This window comes from Brassica napus, chromosome C7, assembly GCF_020379485.1.
Source record: "Brassica napus cultivar Da-Ae chromosome C7, Da-Ae, whole genome shotgun sequence".
Lineage (NCBI taxonomy): Eukaryota > Viridiplantae > Streptophyta > Magnoliopsida > Brassicales > Brassicaceae > Brassica > Brassica napus.
Window position 1 is genome coordinate 22,560,809 of NC_063450.1, and position 26,965 is coordinate 22,587,773.

The 26,965-nt window shown below is 37.8% G+C and overlaps 5 protein-coding genes, 1 non-coding gene and 1 pseudogene across 7 annotated transcripts; 3 read left to right on the top strand and 4 right to left on the bottom strand.

Annotated features, from left to right (window-relative positions):
• Positions 1 to 5,469: 5,469 nt before the first annotated feature.
• LOC106425347 (probable beta-1,4-xylosyltransferase IRX10) lies at positions 5,470 to 7,334 on the top strand. Its single transcript, XM_013866082.3, has 4 exons — positions 5,470 to 5,739; positions 5,826 to 6,214; positions 6,294 to 6,535; positions 6,627 to 7,334. The coding sequence occupies exons 1-4, from the start codon at positions 5,646 to 5,648 to the stop codon at positions 7,138 to 7,140; spliced, it is 1,239 nt and encodes a 412-aa protein (XP_013721536.1). The 5' UTR covers positions 5,470 to 5,645; the 3' UTR covers positions 7,141 to 7,334.
• A 300-nt stretch (positions 7,335 to 7,634) lies between these two features.
• On the top strand, positions 7,635 to 8,623 carry BNAC07G11490D. Its single transcript, XM_013866087.3, has 2 exons — positions 7,635 to 7,860; positions 8,293 to 8,623. Exons 1-2 carry the CDS (start codon positions 7,726 to 7,728, stop codon positions 8,377 to 8,379), a joined length of 222 nt encoding a protein of 73 aa, XP_013721541.1. The 5' UTR covers positions 7,635 to 7,725; the 3' UTR covers positions 8,380 to 8,623.
• Positions 8,624 to 8,792: 169 nt separating this feature from the next.
• LOC106425363 (putative F-box/kelch-repeat protein At1g27420) lies at positions 8,793 to 11,049 on the bottom strand. The gene is made up of 3 exons (XM_013866099.3): positions 9,716 to 11,049; positions 9,411 to 9,634; positions 8,793 to 9,322 (listed from the first exon to the last, which is right to left on the bottom strand). Exons 1-3 carry the CDS (start codon positions 10,126 to 10,128, stop codon positions 8,943 to 8,945), a joined length of 1,017 nt encoding a protein of 338 aa, XP_013721553.2. The 5' UTR covers positions 10,129 to 11,049; the 3' UTR covers positions 8,793 to 8,942.
• Positions 11,050 to 17,359: 6,310 nt separating this feature from the next.
• On the bottom strand, positions 17,360 to 18,954 carry LOC106425426 (annotated as a pseudogene).
• Positions 18,955 to 19,079: 125 nt separating this feature from the next.
• LOC106425384 (60S ribosomal protein L17-1-like) lies at positions 19,080 to 20,735 on the bottom strand. Its single transcript, XM_048762445.1, has 7 exons — positions 20,585 to 20,735; positions 20,465 to 20,501; positions 20,328 to 20,368; positions 19,664 to 19,894; positions 19,477 to 19,579; positions 19,330 to 19,397; positions 19,080 to 19,249 (listed from the first exon to the last, which is right to left on the bottom strand). The coding sequence occupies exons 1-7, from the start codon at positions 20,585 to 20,587 to the stop codon at positions 19,202 to 19,204; spliced, it is 531 nt and encodes a 176-aa protein (XP_048618402.1). The 5' UTR covers positions 20,588 to 20,735; the 3' UTR covers positions 19,080 to 19,201.
• Positions 20,111 to 20,244, bottom strand: LOC125591011. Its single transcript, XR_007327000.1, has one exon. It is a non-coding gene; the product is annotated as a small nucleolar RNA snoR74 (small nucleolar RNA).
• A 120-nt stretch (positions 20,736 to 20,855) lies between the features above and the next one.
• LOC106425440 (cold shock protein 2) lies at positions 20,856 to 21,975 on the top strand. Of its 2 annotated transcripts, none has more exons than XM_013866173.3 (2): positions 20,856 to 21,424; positions 21,778 to 21,975. In XM_013866173.3, exon 1 carries the CDS (start codon positions 20,856 to 20,858, stop codon positions 21,399 to 21,401), a length of 546 nt encoding a protein of 181 aa, XP_013721627.1. In that variant the 3' UTR covers positions 21,402 to 21,424; positions 21,778 to 21,975. The 2 variants fall into 2 exon arrangements, with proteins under 2 accessions (XP_013721627.1, XP_013721628.1); XM_013866174.3 differs by having other exon boundaries at positions 21,782 to 21,975.
• Positions 21,976 to 26,965: the final 4,990 nt, after the last annotated feature.

The following is a 26,965-nucleotide window of genomic DNA, read 5'->3' on the forward strand; positions in this document are numbered from 1 at the left end:
GAATTTACGGAGTTCTCATGTAATGTTGTCCTCTTCAGTAACAGAGTACTCTTTACCTCTTCTTGGGACATTATCATCTTCTCTTTTCTTATCTCTTCTTCGGACTCCCTATACTCTTCTAAAATCTTTATAGTTCAAGCATGCTCATAGTTTGACACAGTAAAGAACAAAGTTATGTGAGAAGAAGAAGTCACGTTCAAGAACAACGTTACAGAGTAATCATACACTTTATAGTTCAAGCATGATCATAGACTGGCTTATTCTTGTCACGAGTCTAAGTATCACTATGACCAAGCTTCGGAGCGTATTCTGTTTTCGTATCTCTTCTTGGACTCTCTATACTCTTATATACTCTTTATAGTTCAATCATGATCATAGTTTGACACATTGAAGACAAAATTTCAACAGAAAAGAAGAAGAAGAAACGTTCAAGAACAACGTTAGACAGAGTAATCATTACTAGACAGAGTAATCATTACTAACACAGAGGCAGAAAAGAAGAAGAAGAAACGTTCAAGAACAACGTTCAAGAAATCAAGCTCGATACTGTAAAACCAAAGCTTGAGACAGAGCTTGATACCTCTAAGTATCACTATGACCAAGCAACATGACCTTATCATGAAATTCATATAACATGAACACGTTTTTGCCAAATTCAGCTATGTGAAAGTTTAGGAGCCATCTAATGCTTATTTGCAAAGGTCCATGCAGATCAAACACTCATAACAAAATACTACTCAAACCATCATTTGAAATAAAACATATAAAACTTGGATTGAAATAATTAACATGTGTATTATATTTGAAAGGGCTTACATGTGTTTAAAAAAAATGGCTTACATATGTGCGTAATCAAGTAACCTCTCTATAATGGCTGTGAACTTCTGTAGACTCAGGTATGGATCTCGTGCGATCTCAGCCAAGTACGCATCCATGATCCTTCCCACTTTCAGCAACGAACCATGGTGATGACCATGGTGATATAGTTAAATACTCTAGCAATGAGAACTCGAGACAGTATCTCCCCTTCTCTGACGCATTACTCTCGAGAATCACGATATCGGATGACGTTGTGTCGATATGTCAATTGTAATTCTGATCTTTAACATTCCAAAGAGGAAACTGAGAGGGATGATTGATCCTCTCTCGTCATTCAGCAGAAGAGTTACAATGGCTTCAACGATCTCCCTCTACTCCTGACAGTTCAATCAACAAAACCTTTTAGTGATTCTCGAGAGTAATGCGTCAGAGAAGCAATGATACTCTCAGACCGGACACCTGTTCTCACCATCACATACATAACTCTTGCGTAGTTATCAATACCATGAGCAGAGAGTAGTTTGATCCACCACTCGAGACAGTATCTCTCCTTCAGCTCCTCTGATAAACATTTTATTAACTGCTCCCTACATGCATTCATAGCAATAGCCTCCACGCAACCCTCTGAATATCGACACACCGTCATCCGATATCGTTCTCCACCCGTAATGTCGTGGGGAGCTTCGAACCTTAGCGTTCCCGTGGATTATACTGTTGGTCACTTACTGGGTCTTTGTTTCCTGAGTCATACACCACGTTGTTCTCCGAAGGTTTCTTTTATAACAGTGGGTTTGAAGTTAAAGGTGTGTACGAAGGAAGAAGAGAGAACTCGGTCTCCTGAAAAAGCATTAAATAGAAACGGAAAATAAGGTAATTTCTTTGTGAGAGTGTCTCTGTAATTGACACGTGTCCAAGTTGGTGTGAAAGCATTAATTCTAATACTCATGTTTTAATATATAAGGGATGGTAGTGGTTTAATGCTTGGAATCGGTGGGCTCCTAACTTGATTTCCGTTGGGAATGCGGATTTACGCTATGCTTTAGTATCAACAACTGGTGCGTCCGGTCTGGGGCTAAGACCCAGATCAACTTCCAGTTATTGGAAAAAAAAAATCAATAAAGAAATAAACTATAATAAAAGAGGAAAAATGCACAAACACACTCTTTGTTTCTAAAAAAAAAGAAATTAGATTGTTCTTTTAAAGAAGAAAAATAAAAAGTAACAATTTATTTAGATTATTTCATGTGTGTAAGTTGTATATGAAAACAACAAAAGAATCCACAGATTAGAATAGGAGATCATTTAGTTTTTATTAAGATTTAAGTAGGATTATTTGTTATACTACAGAATCATGAAGTATGCAGTAAAGACGAGCAAATGACTATCTAATTCTACAGTCGAAGTCTTGAATAATTGAATCTTTGTTAAAGGGTCTAGGAACCCTTTTTATAGGTACTTGTAGTCAGACCATTAGTTAAATTTTTGATATCCTGAAATATAGAAAAATCTCATTTTAGTAGAAGTTTTCTATTAACCAAGAAACCAAGAAGTGTGTTATGTAAACCTCCCATGGAAAACAATCAAATGATCCAGGCATGAGAAATGCCAAATTTGTAGCCTGAGCCAATTATGACAAGTTGAAAACAACAAAGAGGATCGGTCAAATTAAAATTAACATTTTTGATATTCAATAAACCCCCATTTCCTTAAGGTTTATTCTTGTTAACAAGAATAAAAAGCGGCGTCTCTCCTAGTTTATCCCTTCCATTCAGCTCTGGTAACTCAATCACGCATGCACACTCCACTATCTTAACTCCTCTCTCTGCAAAACCCACAACCAATGGAGAGAGAGAGAAAGAGAGTCAAACTTCAGCTGTGAAACATTTTTGTTATATAAGAAAATGAATAGGTTAAATCTCAAAGATCTCTAGACACACAAGAATTATAAAGAACAATTTTTCTTTATTAGCTTTAGAAACTACTCAAAACGTACTAAAGCTCTCAATGTTTCTCTTAGATCCCTTCTCGATCTTTTTGATCTTTTTGGAACACCTCTCCATTAGATATCTATTTATATGAAAGACAATTTCCTTTAACATGTGGGATATGGAAAACACAAACCTAACCTAAATAGAAACTTCATTTTCCTATTTCTAGGTTTCTTTATTATGTTTATCTTAACATATTAAACATCTAATAATATGTTAAGTTTCCACAAGCTTGGAATTATCCAACATTCACCCCCTTAATTCCAACTTGAATTAGAGAGATCAATTTCTTGAACTCCGATTAAGCTCCTCATTTGCTTGAACATAATCCTTGCTAATGGTTTGGTAAGGATGTCGGCCTTCTGCTCAACACCCGGCACATGCTCCACTTCGATCTGCCCGTTCTCCACACATTCACGAATGAAGTGATACTTCTTGAGTACATGCTTACTCCTTTCATGGAAAACTGGATTCTTCGTTAGAGCGATGGTTGATTTGTTGTCGATCCTAAGCTTGACCTTTTCGCCTTCTTTGCTTAGTATCTCACTCAACAATTCCTTGATCCATATAGCTTGCTTCGCGGCTTCTGTTGCTGCCATGAACTCTGCTTCGCGTGATGACAATGCAACCGTCTGCTGCTTCTGCGACGTCCAAGTGATCAGTGATGAACCGTAATAGAATGCGTGACCTGACGTGCTCCTCCCGTCATCGAGATCAATGTTGTGATTGCTGTCACTATAACCAACGACACTCCTTGACCCATCTCTCTTGAAGAACAGACCGAAGTTTGTTGTTCCTTTCACATACCGCAGTATGTGCTTGATGGCTTGTCTGTGAGAGTCTCTCGGATTGTGCATGTATCTGCTAAGAACACCTACTGCGTAACACAAGTCGGGTCTTGTGTGAAGCAGATACCTCAAACAGCCTATGATTCTTCTAAACTCGGTAGCATCTATCTCTCGTTCATCATCATCTTTTGAGATCTTCAAATTCGCCTCCATTGGAATTTGAGTTGCTTTACACGCTTCCATCTTTGTGTCACACAGGATTCCTTGAGCATACCTCTCTTGTTTTATTCTGATTCCGTCTGCTCCTTGAATCACTTCTATGCCAAGGTAGTACGTTAGCTTACCTAGATCTGACATCTCGAACTTCTTAGACATCTCCTCCTTGAATTGCCTAATCACCTTAAACGAAGTTCCTGTCACAAATAGATCATCAACGTAGATGGCTATGATCAAGATGTCTCCTCCTTCAGTCTTGCGATAGACTGATGGTTCCTTTGTGCACTTCTCAAATCTCATTTCCTTGAGAACCTGATCAAGTTTCACATTCCATGCTCTTGGTGTCTGGCATAACACATGCAACCTCTTGTGTAACACACAAACTCGATCCTCTTCTCTTTTCTTCTCAGAACCAGTCGGTCTATCTACAAGCTCCCATATCTTGTTTCTTGTGATAGTTTTCAACTCGCCTGTCATAGCTTCAATCCAATTTTATTCACAAACTAGATTGAGCTCATCTGAGGCTAACTCTCCTCCTCTATCGGTGCATCCTAGATTGAACATAGCTGAGGCAACCTATCCTCCTCTATCGGTGCAACCTAGATTGAACTTAGCTGAGGCAACCTCTCCTCCTCTATCGGTGTAAAATCTTTTGAACCGATAGAATGCCTCACTATTATCTACTGGCGTTGGTGGTGCGATTCGTCCACACAAATCTCAAAGATCTCTAGAAACACAAGAATTATAAAGAACAACTTTTCTTTATTAGCTTTAGAAACTACTCAAAACGTACTAAAATTCTCAATGTTTCTCTTAGATCTCTTCTTAATCTTTTTGATTTTTTTGGAACACCTCTCCATTAGATCTTTATTTATATGAAAAGCAATTCCCTTTAACATGTGGGATATGGAAAATACAAATCTAACATAAATATAAACTTCATTTTTCTATTTCTAGGTTTACTTATTGTGTTTATCTTAACATATTAAACATCTAATAATATGTTAAGTTTCAGCAGACTTGAAATTATCCAACAATAGGCGGATCGAACGAGAACGGTGACAGATGACAGAGAAGACGGTGGCTGGCGGGAGAGGAGGAGGAGCAAGACTGTGACGATGGATGAGACCAAAACGTATGGAGTAATGATTGATTGCATATTCTTGTGGATTGATTGAGATGTTAGATACGTGTGGTATCAATCAATCCACAAGAATATGGTTTACATATCATTGACAAAGGGAGCAGTGATCAACGCCTTTTCAACTCTAAAAGTCGGTGGCTAGTTTTCTTTATTCTTTTCACATATAAAACACATCCTTAAAAAAATCAATTTTCACTTGGCATCGCATCACACAATAAACCATCTAGGATATTATTACACAGACAAGTCATTAACAATTTAACATCACTCGCACTTGGAACCCAACTCATTCCTTTTGGGCTTCAGAAACGGCTCTTGTTACAAGTATTATAGCTAACTAAACCTATTATCAGTGACTAATGAGTTTTGTAAGTCCGTTGAGCTCGACGTATGCTATACAATGGGCTAGTAGGTTTTATGAGGCCCATTGGACATTTAATCAAACCATAATCGTATAGGACAAGCAAAAAAAATCAACTTAACTGTAACTTGAAGCTATTTCGTTTTCTATCATCTTCTCCGTTTCACTTTCAAATTAGCTTCTTCCCTTTCCTTAATAAAAAAAACCCTAAAACCTAATCTCGAAGTAAACTCGTCAACCACTCCCCCCATGACCTCTCAACGATACTCTTCCCTTAAATCCCTTCTCCTCCTCCTCCTCCTCCTCTCTGCAGACCAGCCCCACCCACAATGACGAATCGCTCCTCCCTCTCCGCCATTCTCCTCTTCCTCTTCTTCTCCGCTTCTTCCGCTCAACACAATGTTCGAACAGAGCGAATCTCAGGTACCTCTTCTTTGCTTTCCTTGTTCAAATTCGTTGACATATCATTTGATTTGCTGAAAAAGGTTGAATCTTTGAAACCCTCGCAGGAAGTGCTGGTGATGTATTGGAGGACAATCCAGTGGGGAAGCTTAAAGTCTACGTATACGAGCTCCCAAGCAAGTACAACAAGAAGCTACTTCAAAAGGACCCTCGTTGTCTCACCCACATGTTCGCCGCTGAGATCTTTATGCACAGGTTCCTTTTATCTAGTCCTGTCCGAACGCTTAACCCCGATGAAGCTGATTGGTTCTACTCTCCTATCTACCCCACTTGCGATCTCACTCCTACGGGCTTGCCATTGCCTTTTAAGTCGCCGCGTATGATGAGAAGCGCTATACAGCTCATCTCGTCGAACTGGCCTTATTGGAATAAGACTGAAGGTGCTGATCACTTCTTTGTTGTGCCTCATGACTTCGGAGCTTGCTTCCATTACCAGGTAGATTTGCATATGAGTTTATTGGATAAGATTGTAGAATATAGTGCTGTGATTTGAGTGGAGATTTGATGTTAAACAGGAAGAAAAGGCCATTGAAAGAGGGATACTTCCGCTACTCAAGCGTGCTACTTTGGTTCAGACGTTTGGTCAGAGGAACCATGTGTGTTTGGACCAAGGCTCCATCACTATTCCTCCTTTTGCACCACCGCAGAAGATGCAGGCCCATCTTATTCCTCCAGACGTTCCACGCTCTATCTTTGTCTACTTCCGTGGTCTGTTTTACGATGTTAACAACGACCCAGAAGGTGGCTATTACGCAAGGTAACCATTCTTCATTAGAAAGCTAGCTTCCATGTAGGATCAAATTTGTTTTGAAGTCTGCTGAATGTTAAACTTCTGTCTCTTTGTGTAGAGGCGCAAGAGCAGCGGTGTGGGAAAACTTCAAGAACAACCCTCTATTCGACATCTCAACAGACCACCCTACAACATACTACGAAGACATGCAGAGATCCATCTTCTGTCTATGTCCTCTAGGATGGGCTCCGTGGAGCCCGAGGCTGGTTGAAGCGGTTGTGTTTGGGTGCATTCCAGTTATTATAGCGGACGACATAGTTCTACCTTTCGCAGACGCCATCCCCTGGGAAGAAATAGGAGTCTTTGTCGCGGAGAAAGACGTCCCTGAGCTAGACACGATCCTGACCTCAATACCAACGGAAGTGATTTTAAGGAAACAGAGACTGCTGGCGAATCCTTCGATGAAACAAGCCATGCTCTTCCCTCAACCGGCGCAGCCAGGGGACGCGTTCCATCAGATACTAAACGGGTTAGCCAGGAAGTTACCACATGACGGAAGTGTATACTTGAAAGCGGGTGAGAAGGTACTGAACTGGACCGCTGGTCCTGTTGGTGACCTTAAGCCGTGGTAAATTCAAAGAGCGTTGTATCTTGTTGTATTGTCTTGGGTTTTTCACCTAAGAGTTATTTTTGAGATGAGAGCATATGTTGTTGTTGTTGTTGTTTTCAGCATTTTAAAAAACAGTAGTGCTCTTTCTCCGGTGGATTATTTTTGTAGATAACATGAATTGAGAATTCGAGATATATAGATTAAAAGATGAAAGTACACCCCATTCATACCTCAATCCTTTTTGTCTTCACAGTTCCACATCGTTAACTAATTGTAAGACCCACCCGTCTCTTACTTCCATGAGACAGCATGTTATTTAACCTAACTTGCTCAACACACAATTAGTTTCCAAAATCTTTCATCACTAACAATGGACCTAAAGATAGAAACTACTAGGCACAATTGTTGTCCACAAAATGCTATATATATATATGGAACTGACAGTCTAACATGGTAAGTATTTAGCAAAATTTGGTAAGTCTGTAATTATAAATGGGCCGGCCTCCTAGTCTACTAACAAATGGGCTGATCCAATGCTCAAACTAATCCAAGGGGACCCTTTTGTTTTGCTTTGTCTACTGTGGAGAGGAGAGGAGAGGCGGCGGCCATGGGTGCGTTTTGGGGAACACGGGTGATGGAGATTGTGAAGAAGCATGATTCCGGTGGGCTCATTTGGAAGAGAATCAAGCTTACCTCTACTCGTAAAGCCAATGCCAAAACCCGCCTCCGTCGCGTTTGGCAGGTAACTCTCTCCTTCTCCATCTTCTAGGGTTTATGTATCAGAATCTTCAGTATTTAGGATAAGGATAGATTAGGACTGTGTTCATTGGTTTTTCTTTCTTGTTGAAATTGTTCATTGCAAAACTGGTTAATAGGTTTTGCTCAGTTTTGTATGATTTAATTTCCTCATGTTTGATTAGTTGTAATAACTTGTGTGTGTTAAAAGCCAATTGCGTTGTTTGTAATCATTGATGCTTGTCAAGATCTTGTTCTTGATAGGCCTTACGTTTCTACTATCTCTCTGTCAAACTAAGAACAGAGTATCTCAGCTTTAGTAATGTTATAGTTAACCAAAGTACGAATAGTTTTTAGCAAAACTTGTATATCTCTTAATATGCTTCCTTGTATCTTCTTCAACACTAGTAGTTTTAATACTTTTGAGGTTCTCTTGTAGAATGAAGCTGTTCTAAGGGCGTGTGGTACATCAGATGCATCGGGATTTAGCAAGGGAGAAAGCTGTACCAGTGCGGCTAAAAAATGAGTAAGGCGCGGAAGATAAGCCTAGTAATTTACAATGGTAGATGAAGTCTCCTTCTTGAACATTTTGTTGTTGGGTTATGGTTTCTACATGTTGAGTCCGTCTGCTACGAGTAAAGATTTTTGAAGAGTAATCGTGCTTTCTTTTGTTATTGTCATTTAAGATTTTTTTTGTCAGCTACTACGATACTTGTCTTTGCAACGAGCACGCACCAACTTGGTTCATCCTTAACCACGTTGTTTATTTATATGACACTATCTATGATGAGTTGAACACAGACTGGTCAAGTCAATGGTTTCATAGTCACTAGCAATTGCATTCTTAAGGGCGAGATTCACACCCCCTGATGATTTCTGAGAATCTCTTACTCTTTTCGTACAACTCGCAACAAAAGATCACTTTTTGCACATGCCCAATATTCAAACCAACAATTGTAAATACAAACCATATCAAAACTTAATGTTTGTTCATTACACACCAAACATGTAGGAATATCATTGACAAAGTTGAGGGGGAATTGTGGCCAGACGCACACACTAGAGAAAAGGATAAAGTCGAAGGGGGAATCAGAACTTGATGAGAACACTGTAGACGTGATAACCAGATAGTTTAATCTGATCACAGTCTCTCCACTTGGACCCTTCCTCTTTATCAAAATCATTAATTATGGTCTTACCAACAGAACCCCGTAAAAACAGCAGAACTTTATTGTTCCACTGCCCTAATTTGGACTGGAAACCTCCCGGCTCTGTAGGCACAAACACCCTGGTCCATGAGTTCTCCTCTGGATCAAACACTCCCAGACGTTCAGGCCTTTCGCTGTCCAAGAAATACACTTTGTTCCTTACAACAGTGTAGGAATAAACAGCCGTTAATTCATCTGATTCTAACATTTCCCATGTCTTCGTTTTGGTGTCATATATGTCGATTGTGGTCGTTCCATTGTCTGAAAAGATCATAATCAATTATTTCAAAAATAAATAAATAAAAAACTTAGTTAAACCCATTGTTGTCATTTTCTTGTTCCTACATACCTAAAACGTAGAGTTTGGACTTGAAGGAGAATGCGAAGCCAATGGCGACCTGGATTTTTGGACCATCCATAAGGCTCCATTGGTTGGTTTTGGGGTTGTATACTTCAGTGTTGAAAAGGCAATAACCATCATTGCTAAAGCCTTGGACCACATACAAAAGGCCGTCCACTTCAGCTAATGAAAAGCTGTAACGTGGTATGTTCATGTCTGCCAGTTTTCTCCAGCTGTTTATATCATTCCGACATGAACAAATATGTCACATATTTGATCAGATTTGTAAGAGAAGAGAGATTCAGATGGAAGACCTGTTAGTAGCAGGACTGAACTCGTAAACATTAGGGGAAGCAAGGGGAGTGCCAATACTCCCCGTAAATCCACCGATGAACAAAATCTTCTCGTTAAGCACCGTGACGCCGTAACCCCACTTCAGTGGCCCAGGGTCAGGGATGTTAGGAATCCGTCCCAATTTGTTCCCAGAGCTATCGAAAACTTCCCAGTACACGCTTGTGCCAGGCTTATCTTCCATCAGAACGCACATGAACTCCTCCATCCTCCCGGTCAACTTTCGAACGGCGGTGAAATGCTCGCTCCTGAGGAATGTCTTCCATCGCCGGCATACCTGAGAAAGGAGACGGAAGTTTGAGCGCGGGATTCGTGAAAGGCAGAGCGCCGCCACGTCGTCCGTCAAGCCGGGTATGATCGGCGAAGACGACTCCATTTTACTTGTTCTTTACCACTTGGATTCTAATGCTCCAAGTCCATTGCATGCATTTATTATATTCAGAAAAATTACTATATAAAAAACAGTAATCATCATATTCAACTGTTGTAACGTGGAATACATTGACCAAGTGTTATATCTTGCTAAACTAATCATAGTCAACTGTTTACTTTCAAAGATGACGACTATGGGATTTGTAATATTGACAACATGAGAATGATTGGTTATTTCTATATTAATGTTTGTAGACTATAATCAAACCGAGTCAAGTTTCAAAATCAAATTCACGGTTTGGTGAAATCAAACCGAGCAGCCAGAAACAGAGGACCACTGAAGTCAGAGGCATCGTTCAGTAAGAATGTTGAAGAAGAGTAGTAGTAGTAGCAGCAGCAGCATAGTCATCTTCTTATCCAAGCGAATGTGATGGGAAGAAGAAAGGAAAAAAAAATGGAGGTAGATTGATCTAGCTCTGCTCGGTTTCAAAGTTATTGATATTAGTAAAAATAAAAGTTTTCCTCGATAAATATAATATCCATACAGACAAAAAAATCTCTTAGTTTCAACATCAGATCTAAATGGTGACATATGGAATTAATGGGAATAATCAATTCCTATTAATACCTTATAAATTATACTATTTATTAAGAATATTTGTTAGATATAATTCCTTGTCATTCATTTAAATCTAAGAAACTATGGTCGGTCCGCGCTACGCGCGGAATTTGATAGACCGGGTTTAAAAAAATATATATAATTTTGTGTAAGTTTTTTTTTTGGGAATTTTCATATTTACCACTAATAAAGAGACATTTTCAAAATATCTTATTCATTAAGAGACAAAAGATTCTTATACCATTTTCTCTATATATATAATAAATAGTTATTTAAATGAATTATTATTTTTTAATGTTTTCGAATTACGCTTTTTCAAATTCGAACTTTTTTATAAAAATTTTTTTTTGAATTTTTTTTTCAAAATTTCTTTTTGAAAATTGAAAATTCTTTTGAAACTATTTTTATATAATTTTAAGTATTTATTTATTTATTAGAATCCTAAATTTTACATTTCAAAAACTTTATCCTACCCCTCAACTCTAAACCCTAAGTCTAAATTAATTAACCCTAATGTTATAAATGTTTTTTCCCTCTTTAAAAGCGATGGGAAAAGTGATTAGTGTAAACATGAAAAGTGGTATTATGAATGTAGTATTTTGGCAATTTCGCAATTTTCTCTTATGTTAAGTTGTGTGTGAGTATGATTATGTTGCATATACCAAATTTCAACTATAAAACTAAAAGTAATTGAATTCTTAGTATTTTTGCTGCTTTAATCCTGAATTGTAAGCTTTTATAATTTTTCAGTTTTATAATATTATAAAATACATAAATCAATCGGATTCGATCAAAAGAAAATGAGATCGAGTTTTCTAATACCATTTTCTGCGAGTGTTTATAAAATACTGGAGAATGAGGTTTTAATTTAGAAGAACCATGTGTCAAAGTTATTATATTTCTTCGGGAAAATGTTAGGAATTTCTATTATAAACAATTGTTGTTGTTTGTTTTGGTATTTATGTTATAATGAAGTCTTAAAAGGTTACTTGAATTCTAGATTTGTGTCCGCACTACGCGGGTTTTTATTTAAATATTATAATATGTTATAATTAGACATATACATGAGATTTAGCTTTTGGATATTTTTATAATATGATTTCATATTATAAAATTGAATATTCACTGTTTTCAATAATTTATTTTGTTTGTCATATATATATAATTCGATGTTCTATTTAAAATTTGAAAATATATGTATTAATAAACAATTATAAGATGATTATGTCTGCATGAAACACATAGTGATTATGTCTGCATGGATTTTTAAATCTGAAAATGGTTCATGTAAAAATTATAGTACACGAATCTAGAAATTCTCCATGTAAATTTTCTAGTTCATAGTTTTTATTACTTCATCAAATCATTGTTTAGTTTATGTATAATACGAATCTAGTGATTATGTTTGCATGGATTTTTTTTTTGTTTATGAGAGGATTTATAAATTTAGAACACTATATAAGAAATGCAAACGTATATATATTGATCCCAAAGTTAAAAATAATATCACCAACCTTTCTATAAGGTTATAAGAATACAGATAAAATATATGAAAGACCAAACTGAGACTAGGTCAATCTAGACGGTTGAAAATAATTACCACAAAGAAATAGCAACTCGAGTGTTTGTCACTAACTAATAAGAGTTGAAAAAGATTTTCTCGTTAATCCGAAGGAAAACGGAAGAATATCAAAACTGCATGATACCAAATATTTAAGCCCTAAAATTTTCTCCTTTACTAACACTCGCTTGCATCCCACCAGAATCCTAACGATGTTTACATCGACATTATCCAAACAGATCACACATTATGTGTGACACGTGTATCTGCTCTGATTCCGTCGCCACCACATTTTGCTCCTTTCTTCGTGCTGCTGGTTGGCTCGCCAGATTCCTCATTACCAATTCCTTATGTTCCTTAATGCATGTGGTTCTCATTAATATGTTCTAGATTCGTTAGGTGGACCTGCAAAAAGAGCAATGGCGACTTTGGGTTATGAAAGAAAAAATGGAGACATTTGAGGGAGATCTCTAGCTCAAAACTTCAACGCACCATAACCGCAACAGTGGGCTTGAGAACGATAAATAGAGCTCTGGGAACATGTTTCCCGGTACCAGTTTTGCAGACGAAGGTGTTTAAAGCATCAACCGTCGTATCCCTGTCAAGGAACCAAAACAAAGCTACGATCAGTTTCTTTGCTAAACCAAAAAAAAAAAACCTTCAAATCCACAGAGAATAGAGAAATTTTGTACGAAAGTGAATCAAACCAATGGATTCCATTGTGTATTTTTTTCTTTTTCTTGAGGGCTTAGTTCACAAAAGGAAAAGGAAAATTCTGCAGGAGAAAGTGTATTCTCACCGAATGTAGTTGGTGCAATGTGAGACAGATGTTTCTACCCCAGCGTTCTTTGTACAAATTGAAGCTAGCTTTCAGCCTCGGTGTACTGTCAAGGTTTTCCATGTTCCGGGCAGAAGTTCCTATAAATCTGAAAAAAATGCCAAAATAAGGTTTTAGCTCAGGAAAAGACAGAGGTTGAACGAAAACCAATAGGTTGGTTCAAGGAATCACAGAGGACCAAATTACAGATCATGTTTTCAATATCTTATACAAAGCTGAGTAAGTAAGATTTTCATGAAAACATAAACTTTCATGCCTTGTGCGAAATATAAGATGCTCATGGAAAAACTCAATTCAGAACCATCAACCTCATCTTGAGATTACACTGCAGAAATCAAATTTATTGTTTTGTGTTAGACTTTAAGCTTCTTCACTAACCGGTCGGTTCTCTAATTTCTCAAGTACACCTAAAAAAGGAGACTAACCCTCAATTCGTGATGCTGTTGTGTAGAGGAGTACTTGCAGAAAACCCATGACCTAAAAATACAAAACACATATCTTGATGGTGGAAGCGCTGCAGGAGCTTTTGCTGCAGAAAGCGTATGAATAAAAAGTTTAGAGACTCCCTTGACTTCAAACTGTAAATAACAGTTGAAAGCACTAACAAACTTGAAGATAAACTATTCAAACTAAGACATTTTTTTTTTACTGAATGTATCAATCATCAAATCTGAAACAGAACTTTAAGATTAAAATCACCAAACGGAGATAATAAATAGAGTACACGTCTCTTGGAATGGAATAAATGACGCATATACTTGTAAACGAGAACCCAATTAATCTAAAATCCATGATTATCACCACAGATGAAACTCTCAAATTTACAGGAAAAGATTGGTGAGATGATTTTTTTCAAAAAAAAAACACAGAAATGCAAAACATTCGTTCTCCATCTGCCGTCTCCGATATAACTCGAGTAGGGATCAAATATCTTAGGCATACTAATTAGAGCTTTAGGGATATTTACCTTTGTTCCACAAACTCAAACTCGCGACTGATATCTAGAATGCTGTCTTCTGCTGTAGAACGCTGTCGATACTGTAAAAAAAAACAATCTAGTTATGAACTCCACTGGAGGAACAAAACAAACTACAGCGGAGGAACATAACATACCAGGGAATCAAGCAGCAACATATCGACTCCCATGCGTTCTGGGCGCGCCGGGACGTTTCTGGCCTCCCAGAATCTGTACCGGACTTGAACGGTGGAGGAGTATCGTTCGGTCTTAAGATTGGAAAAGAAGATCACTGCGTTAACTGTCTTGTTTAGAGAGAGTGAGAGATAGTTGTAATAGTAGGAAAACTTACCTTTTATAATCGGAGTTCCACCGCTTGGTATAAATTGTTGGGAAGAAGCTGAAACGAATCTCTATAACTCTGGTTCTGTCTTGACAAGAGCTAATCGGAAACCCTAATACGAAAGCTACGCTCAGAACCGCGTTTACAATTGTAGACACTTATTGCCTGCTCGCCGAATTGAACAAATTTAAAGCCCAGAACAAATAAAAGTCCACGAAACACATAGTTTAATGAAACGGTGCGGATTGCTTGTATGGACACGTGTCGCGTTCTCAGCCTCCGACTTTCTAACGTAGATGTTGAGGTGTCTTCACAGGAGAGAGACCAACATTTTCTTATAATAATAGACTAGTAAACACAAACATTTCTTATCATAATTAGTATTGAACAAATAAAATAAATATTCTTTTCTATTCATGTTATTTCTCTATACTCATTCTTTTCATATTTACTTTCACCGCTTAAAACCTAAATTTAAGAGCGTGTCGAAGGGAAATTTCTCACATAAAAACTGAAGAATAAAATAAATAAATAAATAAATAAATAGAAAAAGGAATAGCCTGAGAAACTTATAATCTTCTATCCAAAACCACATGTAGCGATTTTGATTCTTTTCTTCTTCTAAGGTGTTGACCCTTTTCATCCCATATAAAAATAAAACTGAAATAAGTAAATAAATTACATAGAGACATATATACCAAGAAAGGTATTTGAGATGGATTAAAAACAAAGAGACAGAACAATAATAACAAATCTGGTTCGAGAACAATGTCCAGACGGATGAAATTGTAGTCCTCTTAGTGTTCATCTATTATATCTGAAAATTTGGAAGAGACTTGATATAAATATATAATCATAATTCAATAAAAAAGAGAAAAAATATTACTTACCGAGAGTATAAAGTATCTTTTCCTAATTAAATTTACGATTTTGTGAAATCAAACCGAGCAGCGGGAAACAGAGGGCCATTAACGTCAGAGGCATCGTTCAGCGAATGATGGAGCCAGAGAACGTTACACACACACACACACACACACACACACACACGGAAATCAGAAGTTGATGAGAACGTGTATTAAGTAAGAACCAGATGGTTTAATCTGATCACAATCTCTCCACTTGAATCCTTCCTCTTTATCAAAATCATTCATTAAGGTCTCACGTACAGAAAGCCGTGAAAACACAGCAGAACCTTATTGTTCAATTGCCCTAATCCGGACCGGTAACCTCCCTCTACCGCAGGCACAAAGTCATCAGTTCATGAATTCTTCTCTGGATCAAACACTCCCAGACGTCCAGTCAAGTCCTTGTCCAAGAAATACACTATGTTCCTCACAAGAGTGTAGGAACTGACCGACAATAACTCCTTCAAACTTAACTTTTCCCACGTCTCCGTTTTAGGGTCATATATGTTCATGATGCTGGATGCGTTGGCTGAAAAGATCATCATCAATTATGTAAGAATTCAAAAAAAAAAACTTGGTTAATTAACTAGTGTCCCCTGTTGGCATTTTCTTGTTCCTACCTAAAGCGTATAGTTTGGACTTGAAGGAGAAAGCAAAGCAGCTGATGGTAAATACTCACCATCCATAAGGCTCCATTAGTTGGTTTGCGGGCTGTATACTTCAGAGTTGAAAAGGCAATAACCACCATTTCTAAAGCCTTGGACCACATACAAAAGGCCGTTCACTTCAGCTAATGAAAAGTCATAACGTGGTATGTTCATGTCAGCCAGTTTTCTCCAGCTGTTGATATCATTCCGACAAGAAATCAGTTCAAAGAAAACCTCTGTGTTTCTTTAGACAAGATGCATAGATGGATTTCACATTATTGATCAGATTTGTAAGAGAAGATAAATTCAAATGGAAGACCTGTTAGTAGCATGATTGAACTCGTAAACATCAGCCGAAGCAAGGGGAGGGTTTCTGTTGATATCATTCAGACAAGATAATCAAGAAATCAGTTGAAGAAAAGATTTATGTTTCTTTAGAGAAGATGTATGTGTATGTATGTCACATATTTGATCAGATTTGCAATAGAACTAATAGAAGAGAGATTCAGATGGCGGAACTGTTAGTAGCAGGACTGAACTCGAAAACCTCACCCGAAGCAAGGGGAGGAATTCTATTGATACCTCTTAGATTACGTTGAACAAGTGTTTTCGTGGATAAATAAGCACAATTGAAGATGATTTATTATTTCTACGTTAATGTTTGTAAGCTCTAATCAAATTCAGATTATTTCATGATATTCCGTTGATTTGTAAATAAAGTCAACGCTTTTCTTATCCAAAATCCAATCATCATATCTTCACGTTTTTTTTTTAATCGGAACGCCTCTGCTTAGCTGCTTGGTTCCCTTGGATGCGAGAAATGAATAGGGCATCAACATCCAAACCTTTAACAGTTTTAATCATCGTAAAAAGGCTTGGTGTTAGTATCATAGATGATCTCATGCATAACACACCATTGGCTAACGAGCCTATCTTATGGTCCCATTTCAGCTGTCGTTTCCATATTTATCAGCACTGGTTATAACTCTTATAAGACCAGACATTTTGCACTATAATCAAGAATGAAAAATAGAAAAGCCAATGTTTAAAAAATCACTAGGCTATAACTAATCGTTTTGTAGATGAGTAGCTACTAGACCGATTATTTGGGGTAGACGAAGCCTAAACGTTAAAGAATTATTGATTTATTTTAAATATAAGATATTTTAGTTTTTAGATTTAATCATAAAATTATTTTATGAATTATCAAAATTAGATATACAAAACAAAAAAAAACAATTAAGCAAAATTATGGATTTTTACAAACATTATTACTTTTTTTAGATTTAGACCAATTCATATGGATACAAATCGATTTTAATTTATTGAAAACAATTTAAACTGATTTAAATCGTGTATTAATCGGATTTTAAGAAATCGTTTCGATTAGGGTCGAGTCGCCCCTGTACGATTTATACACACACACACAAGTTTAGTGGTACATTACAAACCTAACATATATAAGAATCAGGTTGACAAAGTTGAGGGCATTTGCCAGACACACAAGACCCAGCCACAAAACGTTAAGCACGTACGCACACTAGAGAAAAGATTGAAGTCAGAGGGGGAAATCAGAAGTTGATGAGAACGCTGAACAAGTGAGAACCAGATGGTTTAATCTGACTACAATATTTCCACTTGGACCCTTTCTCTTTATCAAAATCATTCATTATGGTCTCGTGTACAGAAAGCCTTGAAAACAACAGAACCTTATTGTTCCATTGCCCTACTCCAAACCGGAAACCTCCCGCCACCGTAGGCACAAACACCGTGGTCCATGAATTCTCCTCTGGATCAAACACCCCCAGACGTCCAGGCATGTCCTTGTCCAAGAAATACACTTTGTTCCTCACAACAGTGTAGGAATAGACCGACATTGATTTCGCCAACTCTAACTCTTCCCATTTCTTTGTTTTGGGGTCATATATGTCGACGGTGCATGATCCATTGCCTGAAAAGAACATCATAATGTATGTACGAGTAAGAAACTTAGTTTAATCAGTGTCCATTCTTGGCATTTTCTTGTTCCCACCTATAGCGTAGAGTTTGGAATTGAAGGAGAATGCGAAGCCACTGATATTTCTGAATTGTGGACAATCCATAAGGGTCCACTGGTTAGTTTCCGGGTTGTATACATCAGAGTTGAGAAGGCAATAACCATCATTGGTATAGCCTCGAACCACATACAAAAGGCCGTCCACTTCAGCTAATGCAAAGTTGTAACGTGGTAATGTTCATGTCCGGCAGTTTCCCCCATCTGTTTATATCATTACAACAAGATATCAAGAAATCAGTTGAACACCAGACTCAAATCACTCTACTACCATACAGTTGTGTAAGAATCCTGAAGAAAAGATAACCTCTATGTTTCTTTAGAGAAATGTATGTCACATATTGATCAGATTTCTAAGAGAACTAATGGAAGAGAGTCAGAAGAAGACCTGTTAGTAGCAGGATCAAACTCGTAAACATCAGCCGAAGCAAGGGGAGTGTTTCTATTGGTCACACAGCCTCCGGGGATCCCCGTATATCCACCGATGAACAAAATCTTCTCGCCACCGAGCACCGTGACGCCGTATCCCCACTTCATTGGCCCAGGGACGTTAGGTATCTGTCCCAGTTTGTTCCCCGAGCTGTCGAAAACTTCCCAGTACACTTTCTTGCCAGGCACGGTTTCCACCAAAACACTCATGAATTCCTCCACCATTCCGGTCAACTTTCGAACGGCGGTGAAATGCTCGCTCATGAGGAATGTCTTCCACCGCCAGCAGACCTGATAAAGTACACGAAAGTTTGAGCGCGGGATTCGTGAGAGGCAGAGCGCCGCTACGTCGTCCGTCAAGCCGGGTATAATCAGCGACGACAAGTCCATTTTAATTAACGACTTGGATTGATCGCTTATTGCATCATTTATTCAACTGTTGTAACGTGGAACATGAGACTTGACATTCACCACGTACTTATAACAGCAGAAAATGATTAATTATTTGTCAGATAATAATGTTTGAAAGCTTTAATCACACCGAGCCACGTTTGAAGATTTAACTTCACGATTTTGTAATGATTTGTAAATAAAGTCAACGCTTCTGTTATCCAAAATTCAATAATCATATTCTTAAGTTTTTTAATCGGCTGCGTTGTCTTGCAGTAATAAAAGTGAACAAAATATATCACACAATGTGACCACACGATAACTACAGTCCCTAGGCTCAAGACGAGGCTCCGTTTTTGGACTTGGCGGCCAACTTAGTCTCCGGCTGAAAATTAAACAAGATACGACATGAGAAAAGCATATCAATCAACGGGTGATGGTTGGGCATTGAGATTGATACATTACCTCTTTCTTCACAGGCTCTTCCTTCTCTGACAATATCAACTCAATGTGGCATGGGTTTGACATGTAAGCTGCAGATGAAAAAGAGTCAGCACAATGCGAAAAATAAACAAAAGTTGGAAATAAAAAGCAGTTGCAAAGAGAACATACGATTAATTCTTCCATGAGCACGGTATGTCCTCCGCCTCTGCTTTGCTGCTTGGTTCACTTGGATGTGCGAAATGAAAAGGGCATCAACATCCAACCCTTTGACCTGATAATAATCAATCGGTTATTAGTAAATTAAAGAAGCGCCAACTCAGTAACACAAAGTCAACAGTAACGAGTTCAAAGTCACCTCAGCATTGCTCTCAGCATTCTTGAGAAGATCGAGAACGAACTGAGCAGACTTGGCAGGCCAACGACCTTGACCGTTTGAATGCCTGTTCTTTGCCTGAGCAGTACGTCCAACACCACGACAGAAACGTGTGAAGGGGATAGCTTGCTTGTGAGCTATCACATCTTCCAAGTACCTTTTCGCCTTGATCAAGGGTAGCTTTCTGATGGCATGCGCTGTTTCCCTAGTGTTCTGTTCACAATATCAGATTAACCCAGATCAGTAAAAGAACCTAGTGTTCGTTTCCTTAAACATCGTAAGCATATTGTAATGTTTAAATATTACAAATGCAAACTTTTAATCAGCTATAGCAATAATCATTTCAATAAACGAGTGTGGGTGGTGTTACTATATATAGATTGATACAACAATTAACAAAGTTGATATTTTGAGCTAGAACAGAAGCTAAAATGTACCATCATGAACTGAACCCATCAGATATTAAAAAAAAAACGTAGGTTCACCCAAACACGATGACCAATTCGATGTTCCTGACATTTACGTGAACTCTGTTACGTACAAAAACAGAGCCCTGCTTTTTGCTAATCAGGTTTTGTCCTAATCTCCTATAGTAAACGCTAATCAGATTCATTTCTAAGATTTAACATAAGCACTAGAAATTTACCTTGAAGTGGACCCTGAGATCTGCTCCTCTCGCCTTGCAAGCTAAAGGAACGTACCGAACGAAACGAAATTAATCACTATAGATACCCAATAACAGTGTGAAAGCTAGATAATAATCAGTTAAGCAAGTGTTCTTACATTTGGTGGAATTGTCGGGTTCTTGCGAGTACTTCACCTAAAGAAGAAGAAAACAATAAGATAAGCATAGAAGCACGTTACAAGCTAAGAACATGGTAACTAGTGTGATTGAAGCATTACCATGACGGCCAACGAGAAGAGATTCTGCGTTAGATGATGGTTTAGTTTATATATAAACTCGGAGAGATGAAACCCTAAACGACGAGGTGTATTTGGGCCTTTTTGGGCTACATCTCATTACGTTATTAATGGGCTATTAGCAGGCTTTTATAGTTTTGGAGGACGGTGATGTCATTAGCATTAAAGAAGTATATAAATAGAGGGTTAATAGGTATCTAGGGCTTCGTTTTGTAGACAAAGAAATAAAGAAAGAAAGAGAGAGAGAGAGAAGATGAGTGGAGAAAACGACAACGGCGGTGCTAAGCGCAGGGGCTCGGTCAAGTGGTTTGCTGCCGAGAAGGGGTTCGGTTTCATCACCCCCGAAGACGGCGGCGAAGATCTCTTCGTTCACCAGTCCTCCATCAGATCTGAGGGATACCGAAGCCTCGCTGAAGGAGAATCTGTCGAGTTCCTTGTTGAGGTCGACAACAACAGTGGCCGTACCAAAGCCATCGAGGTGACCGGACCCGATGGCGCTCCAGTCCAAGGTACCAGCCGTGGTTCATCTGGAGGACGCGGAGGCTTTGGCGGCGACGGATACGGAGGAAGAGGTGGAGGCCGTGGAAGTTACGGTGGACGAGGTGGTGGTGGTGGTGGCCGAGGAGGAGGAGGCGACTGCTACAAGTGTGGTGAGCCAGGTCACATGGCGAGAGAGTGTTCCCAAGGAGGGGGAGGATACGGCGGTGGAGGTAGAGGAGGTGGCGGCGGTGGAGGAAGCTGCTACTCCTGTGGAGAGTCGGGACATTTCTCCAGGGATTGTACTAGCGGTGGACGTTGAAACGGACAGCTGTCAGGCGGTTGGTAAGGCTGAGTTTGTTATGATCTGATGGACAAGTCTTGTCGATGCGTACTATCTCTTTATTTTCCACTTTTTTTGCTCCTGACGGATGGATCTTTGTCGTTTTCTATGTTTTGTTTTCGGTTAAACGCCTGATGGTTTCGAATTACGGATTATGGTTATTTGTTTCTGCATTGATTCATTTCATAAGGCTGGTTTTTAATCCATTGGGATTTTTAATAGATTTGAAAGAATTACAATTGACAAACCGTGTCATAATTCTAGGTTTAAAAAAGAGATTCATTTATGTTATGATTTTTTGGCCAAAACATTTTTTGGATTAAGACTTAACCATTCATTGTTGTTTTTCTTAAAGGAAGTGGGGACGCATGACACAGGCCCTTTTCAAATGCTGTAGTGTTCAAACAATCCAATCTCATTAAAGACACGATTATTCCTAGAAAAGCTTTAAAGATTTCGCTATTAACCTTATAGAAAAACTTATTGTAACCAACATATATAAACCTTCAAAATTGTTGTAAACTCTACAAGAAATATACAACAATTGCTGCAAGAGCTTACCTGACGGAGTAGGAGAGACTTAGGAATTAGGATACTCCATCTCAAACATCAATATGATAGCTCCATCACTTTGTATGTCAAGTAAAATCTGTACGGATGACTTGTTTAATGTTTCAGTTAATCATCGTCATCGCCCAAAAAAAATGTTGAGCATAAATTTCAAGTATGTTTATGTAGTGATACAGTATATCCAATCTCACATAACAAGTACATAACATTTTTCTTATTCATTTGGGCTTAGACCATGTTTAACGGTGGATCTTAAGACAGATCTTAGGTATAATTATAATTTAAAAAAACATATATATGATTTACCTCTGAGCATCGAGTCTTGATTAAGCGAAGGAAGACCCGAGTCTTGAGAGACGCGTGTTAAAACAAGAGAAGAGTTGCGTTTTCTCCTTTCTCTCTTTCCCTCGACGATTTCTTCACTCTCCCTCGTTAATGTCGCTTTCGATTCAATCCTCTACCTCGAGTTGATCTCGTCTAGATCGAACACTCCGCCTCTCTCTCTCTCTCTCTCTCTCTCTCTATCGACGATGAATCGCTCCACTACAAGAAAACAGCAAGGATTCTGAGGAAAAAAATCGTCAGAATTTCGTCGGAATATCGTTATTCCGACGACATACCGACGAAACAAGTCGTCGGAAATAATTCCTCGGAATTTCATGTTTCCTCGGAAATCCATCGAAATTTTCCGACGGAATTCCGAGGAAACAAACTTCCGAGGAAATTCCGAGGATCCCATGTTTGTCGGAAAAGTCCTCGGAATATACCGAGGGAGAGCTTCGTCGGGATATCTCCTCGGACGTTCATCGATCGATGCGTTTTTGAATATATATACCTCGATCGATAGGAATATACCGAGGGACATATTCCTCGGAATATACCGAGGGACCGGTTCCTCGGAATATTCCGAGGGAAACGTCCCTCGGTATATACCGAGGGAAAAGTTCCTCGGTATATTCCGAGGAACCTGTCCTTCGGTATATTCCGAACGTTTTTTTGTATCATCGATCGATCGATGGCTTTATGTCCAAAAACGGATCGATCGATCGCGTAAAAAATATAATTAATTTTTTTAAAAAAATAAAATTTCTTAAATTTAAATTCGAAAATAGGAAATTAAAATTAAAATTGAAATCATATTAATTAATATTCAAAGTTTGACCAATAAAAATAAAACATTCCGAGTTTTTGGAAAAAAAAAACTACAGGTCTGGCACGTCCGGGAACACTTCGTTCGGATACTTCCTCTGCATCATCTCCATCATTTACTAGTTCAGCCTCCTCTGTGCCTCATAGCCCGCCTGTTGAGCCGCCATCTGGGTCTCTAACAAAGATATACGATCATCTTTGTCCTTCAACTGAGCCGTAAGTACTTCTGGATCAACAAAAGGCGGTGGTGCAGAAGAAGGAGGAACCGACCGGGTGCGACGACCCAAACCGACCAAACGTCTCTTCTTCTTTGGAACCGACTGAATAGAAAATAGCCAAATTTACAAATTTCAACCAAAAAATAAATGAATTGAACTTAAAAAAAAAAAACTTACGGATTCAACGATTTCGTTGATTCGAAACCGGGACAAGTTGGTCGAAGCCGTCGAAGCGTCATCCTCGGTTTGAAGCTGAGACACTTCGTCTACCACCTGAGTTTGGACCAGGTCGACCACGTCCCTCACAAGACCGTCATCAATCTGGCCGGTCTTCTTGTTGGTATACGCCCTCCTCATTAGGGCGAGATCAACAACTGGTTCGCCATCATTTTCTTCCGCCTTGAAAAAAAAAAAATTAAAGAAACATTAGAAATTAGAAGAAATGCATAATAAATTAAAATTCTGAAACTCAAATAATTGAAGAAAACACGTTTGAACTTACCATGCGATCTCCCAGAGTGGCAATAGATTGAGCACCCAAGTTATGCTTGTAGATGTCCTTCCCTTTACGGTCGCTCCTGCGGTTGGTGGAGTTGGTGGAAGAAGTTTCTTTCGTCTCTTCCTTATCCCAATGCGCACACAACTCCTTCCAGACCGTGTCATTCATCGACTTTGGGACCTTTTAATAATAAAAAAAAAATAGTTTATTAAATTTAAAAATAGTTTAATAAATTTAAAAATATTTTAATAAATTAAAAAATTGCTTAATAAATTAAATCGAACCTTATTGATTTCCCACTTCTTCTTCCACTCGTGGATCTGCTTCCCATAGTTGTCCATAACTTTATGGACGAAGTGGTGATAGATAAAGAGCGTCTCATCGGAATTCCAGTTGAACTCTTGCTGAAAAAAAACACAATTAGTAGAAAATTTATATTAAAGATTAAAAATATAAGTAAAAAATTAGAATACTTACCGCAAACTGACGAAACCACAGAACCTGCTTGGCGGTAGGGAAGTGAGTGAAAGTCGGATGTCCACTGTCGAGGGCCGAGTACATCATACGGTTGATCCATGCGCTGATCCCGTTCCCGGATCGGTTGAACCTAATAAAAAGAACAAACGGTTAATAATGAATCCAAATTTAAAGAAAAAAATGTTTAATTACCATGTTTGACCCTGTCCATGTGGATATGGAGTGAGATACGGAAGATGGTCACGACCGGGCTGTTGAACCAACTCCGCAACACTCATCACTCCCGGAGGACCCGGAGGAGGAGGAGCGGATGCAGCAGCGGGAGCGAGAGGAGCAGGAGCGGGTGCAGCAGAGGGAGATGTCTGGTTGGAGCTGTGGGGCGAAGGGGAATCCTGAAAATGGCTGGAATCCCGAGACTGGCTCCCCGTACCACCACGACCACGACGCTGTCGAGGCCGGATCTGATCATCATGAGACCTGTAAATTAAAAAAATATATTTAATAAATACAGAAATATATAAATTTTTTTTTTTTAAAGTCTCAAATAATTTAATCAAAAAAAAGATTTTTAGATATTAAAAATATTTAATAAATATATAAAAATAGTTCTAATAAAAAAATAGTTTTGATAAATAAAAAATAGTTCAATAATTACAAAAAATAGTTTTAATAATATATATATATTAAAAATATTTTTAAATCCCAAATAATAGTTTGTAATCACAAAAAAAGTTGTATAGATATTAAAAAATGTTTTGTAAAATCCCAAAAATTGAATTTATATACAAAAATGATTTTGTAAAATCCAAAAAATCGAATTTATATAGAAAAATTGTTTTGTAAAATACAAAAATATTTTAAATCCCAAATAATAGTTTGTAATCACAAAAAAAGTTGTATAGATATTAAAAAATGTTTTGTAAAATCCCAAAAATCGAATTTATATACAAAAATGATTTTGTAAAATCCAAAAAATCGAATTTATATAGAAAAATTGTTTTGTAAAATACAAAAATATTTTTAAATCCCAAATAATAGTTTGTAATCACAAAAAAAGTTGTATAGATATTAAAAAATGTTTTGTAAAATCCCAAAAATCGAATTTATATACAAAAAAGATTTTGTAAAATCCAAAAAATCGAATTTATATAGAAAAATCGTTTTGTAAAATACAAAAATTGATTTTATATACTAAAATCGATTTTATAAATACAAAAAAATAAAAAAAATTATAAAAAAATTATAAATCAATTCAACAAAACAAATTATTCAACCAAATCACAATTCTAAATCTATTATACAACCAAAAATCACAGTCCTAACCAATCACCTTAACAAAAATCTATCAAAACTCCACAAAAACCTAACAAATAGAACCTAAGAGAGTGGGATAGGGTCCTTACATGATTTGTCTAAGAAAAGGGGGAGATCGCCGGAGATATCGTCGGATTTCAGGGGGAAATCGCCGGAGAAAAAAGAGAGGAGTCGCGCAGAGGAGGAAGAGAGAAATGGGGAAGAAGAAGTGGCTCGTGGTTATAAAACCTAGGGTCCGACGGATATTATCCGTCGGAATTATAATTTCAATTTTCGCGAAATATTTGCCCGGTAAAATGAAAATATATGCCGAGGAAATTCCGACGGATAATTTACTATCCGTCGGAATTTCGTCGGAATATTCCGAGGAAATACCGAGGAACTAGTGTTTGGGGTTTCAAAACATCAATTTTTTTTGGGGTTTTTCATTTCTTATACAATTGTAATGTATACCATTGAGGATTCTTTGTATAGATTAGCATAAACTATGAAATAACAAATTTCAAAACTAATTGAAAGTATTCCCTATACCGTTCATTAAAACGTATAATTAAGTGTTTCTCTTGTGTTGTGGGATTTCGTTCATACAATCGGAAAAGTGTTAATTAAGGGGTAAGGAACAAATTTTAGACTTCATAAGTAACGTAAGACACTTAATAAGGGTTATGTAGGTGTTATTCAAACCGCAAAACGTTTTTTTCGGTTTACAACCCCTATTTCCTCGGAATTTCCTCAGACTATTCCGAGGAAACCCTTGTCTTCCTCGTAATTCCGTCGGAATATTCCGAGGAAATTCCGAGGAACTAGTGTTTGGGGTTTCAATCTTGTACGTTTTTTTATAAACAAATCGATCGATGCGTTTGTTTAGACAAACACATCGATCGATCACCAGATGGACGAAAGCCGTAAGAATGTGATCGATCGATTGGATTGAACAATCGATCGATGGAACAAAATCTCAAAGCTTCCTCGGAATTCCCTCGAAATATTCCGAGGAAATTCCGAGGAACTTGTGTTTTTGGATCGATCGATGAGTTTGTTTTGAAAAACGCATCGATCGATCACCAGATGGACGAAAGCCGTAAGAATGTGATCGATCGATTGGATTGAACAATCGATCGATGGAACAAAATCTGAAGCCTTCCTCGGAATATTCTAGGAAAATCCTGTATGTTTTTTTATAAACGCATCGATCGATGCGTTTATGTGAAAAAACGCATCGATCGATGCGTTTGCGAACAGAATTATAAGGCAAAACCCGACCTTTTTGGATCTAAACCTCAGAACTCTCATCCCCTTCGATTTCCCCTATAATT

Coding starts and splice junctions, on each gene's coding strand:
- LOC106425347 (XM_013866082.3), top strand. CDS start 5,646: ATGACGAATCGCTCCTCCCTCTCCGCCATTCTCCTCTTCCTCTTCTTC. Junction 5,740..5,825: donor TCGAACAGAGCGAATCTCAG/GTACCTCTTCTT, acceptor AAACCCTCGCAG/GAAGTGCTGGTGATGTATTG. Junction 6,215..6,293: donor GAGCTTGCTTCCATTACCAG/GTAGATTTGCAT, acceptor GATGTTAAACAG/GAAGAAAAGGCCATTGAAAG.
- BNAC07G11490D (XM_013866087.3), top strand. CDS start 7,726: ATGGGTGCGTTTTGGGGAACACGGGTGATGGAGATTGTGAAGAAGCAT. Junction 7,861..8,292: donor GCCTCCGTCGCGTTTGGCAG/GTAACTCTCTCC, acceptor GTTCTCTTGTAG/AATGAAGCTGTTCTAAGGGC.
- LOC106425363 (XM_013866099.3), bottom strand. CDS start 10,128: ATGGAGTCGTCTTCGCCGATCATACCCGGCTTGACGGACGACGTGGCG. Junction 9,635..9,715: donor TTCAGTCCTGCTACTAACAG/GTCTTCCATCTG, acceptor TGATATAAACAG/CTGGAGAAAACTGGCAGACA. Junction 9,323..9,410: donor GTCCAAACTCTACGTTTTAG/GTATGTAGGAAC, acceptor TGATCTTTTCAG/ACAATGGAACGACCACAATC.
- LOC106425384 (XM_048762445.1), bottom strand. Junction 20,369..20,464: donor ACCCGACAATTCCACCAAAT/GTAAGAACACTT, acceptor ACGTTCCTTTAG/CTTGCAAGGCGAGAGGAGCA. Junction 19,398..19,476: donor TGCTCATGGAAGAATTAATC/GTATGTTCTCTT, acceptor TTTCATCTGCAG/CTTACATGTCAAACCCATGC.
- LOC106425440 (XM_013866173.3), top strand. CDS start 20,856: ATGAGTGGAGAAAACGACAACGGCGGTGCTAAGCGCAGGGGCTCGGTC.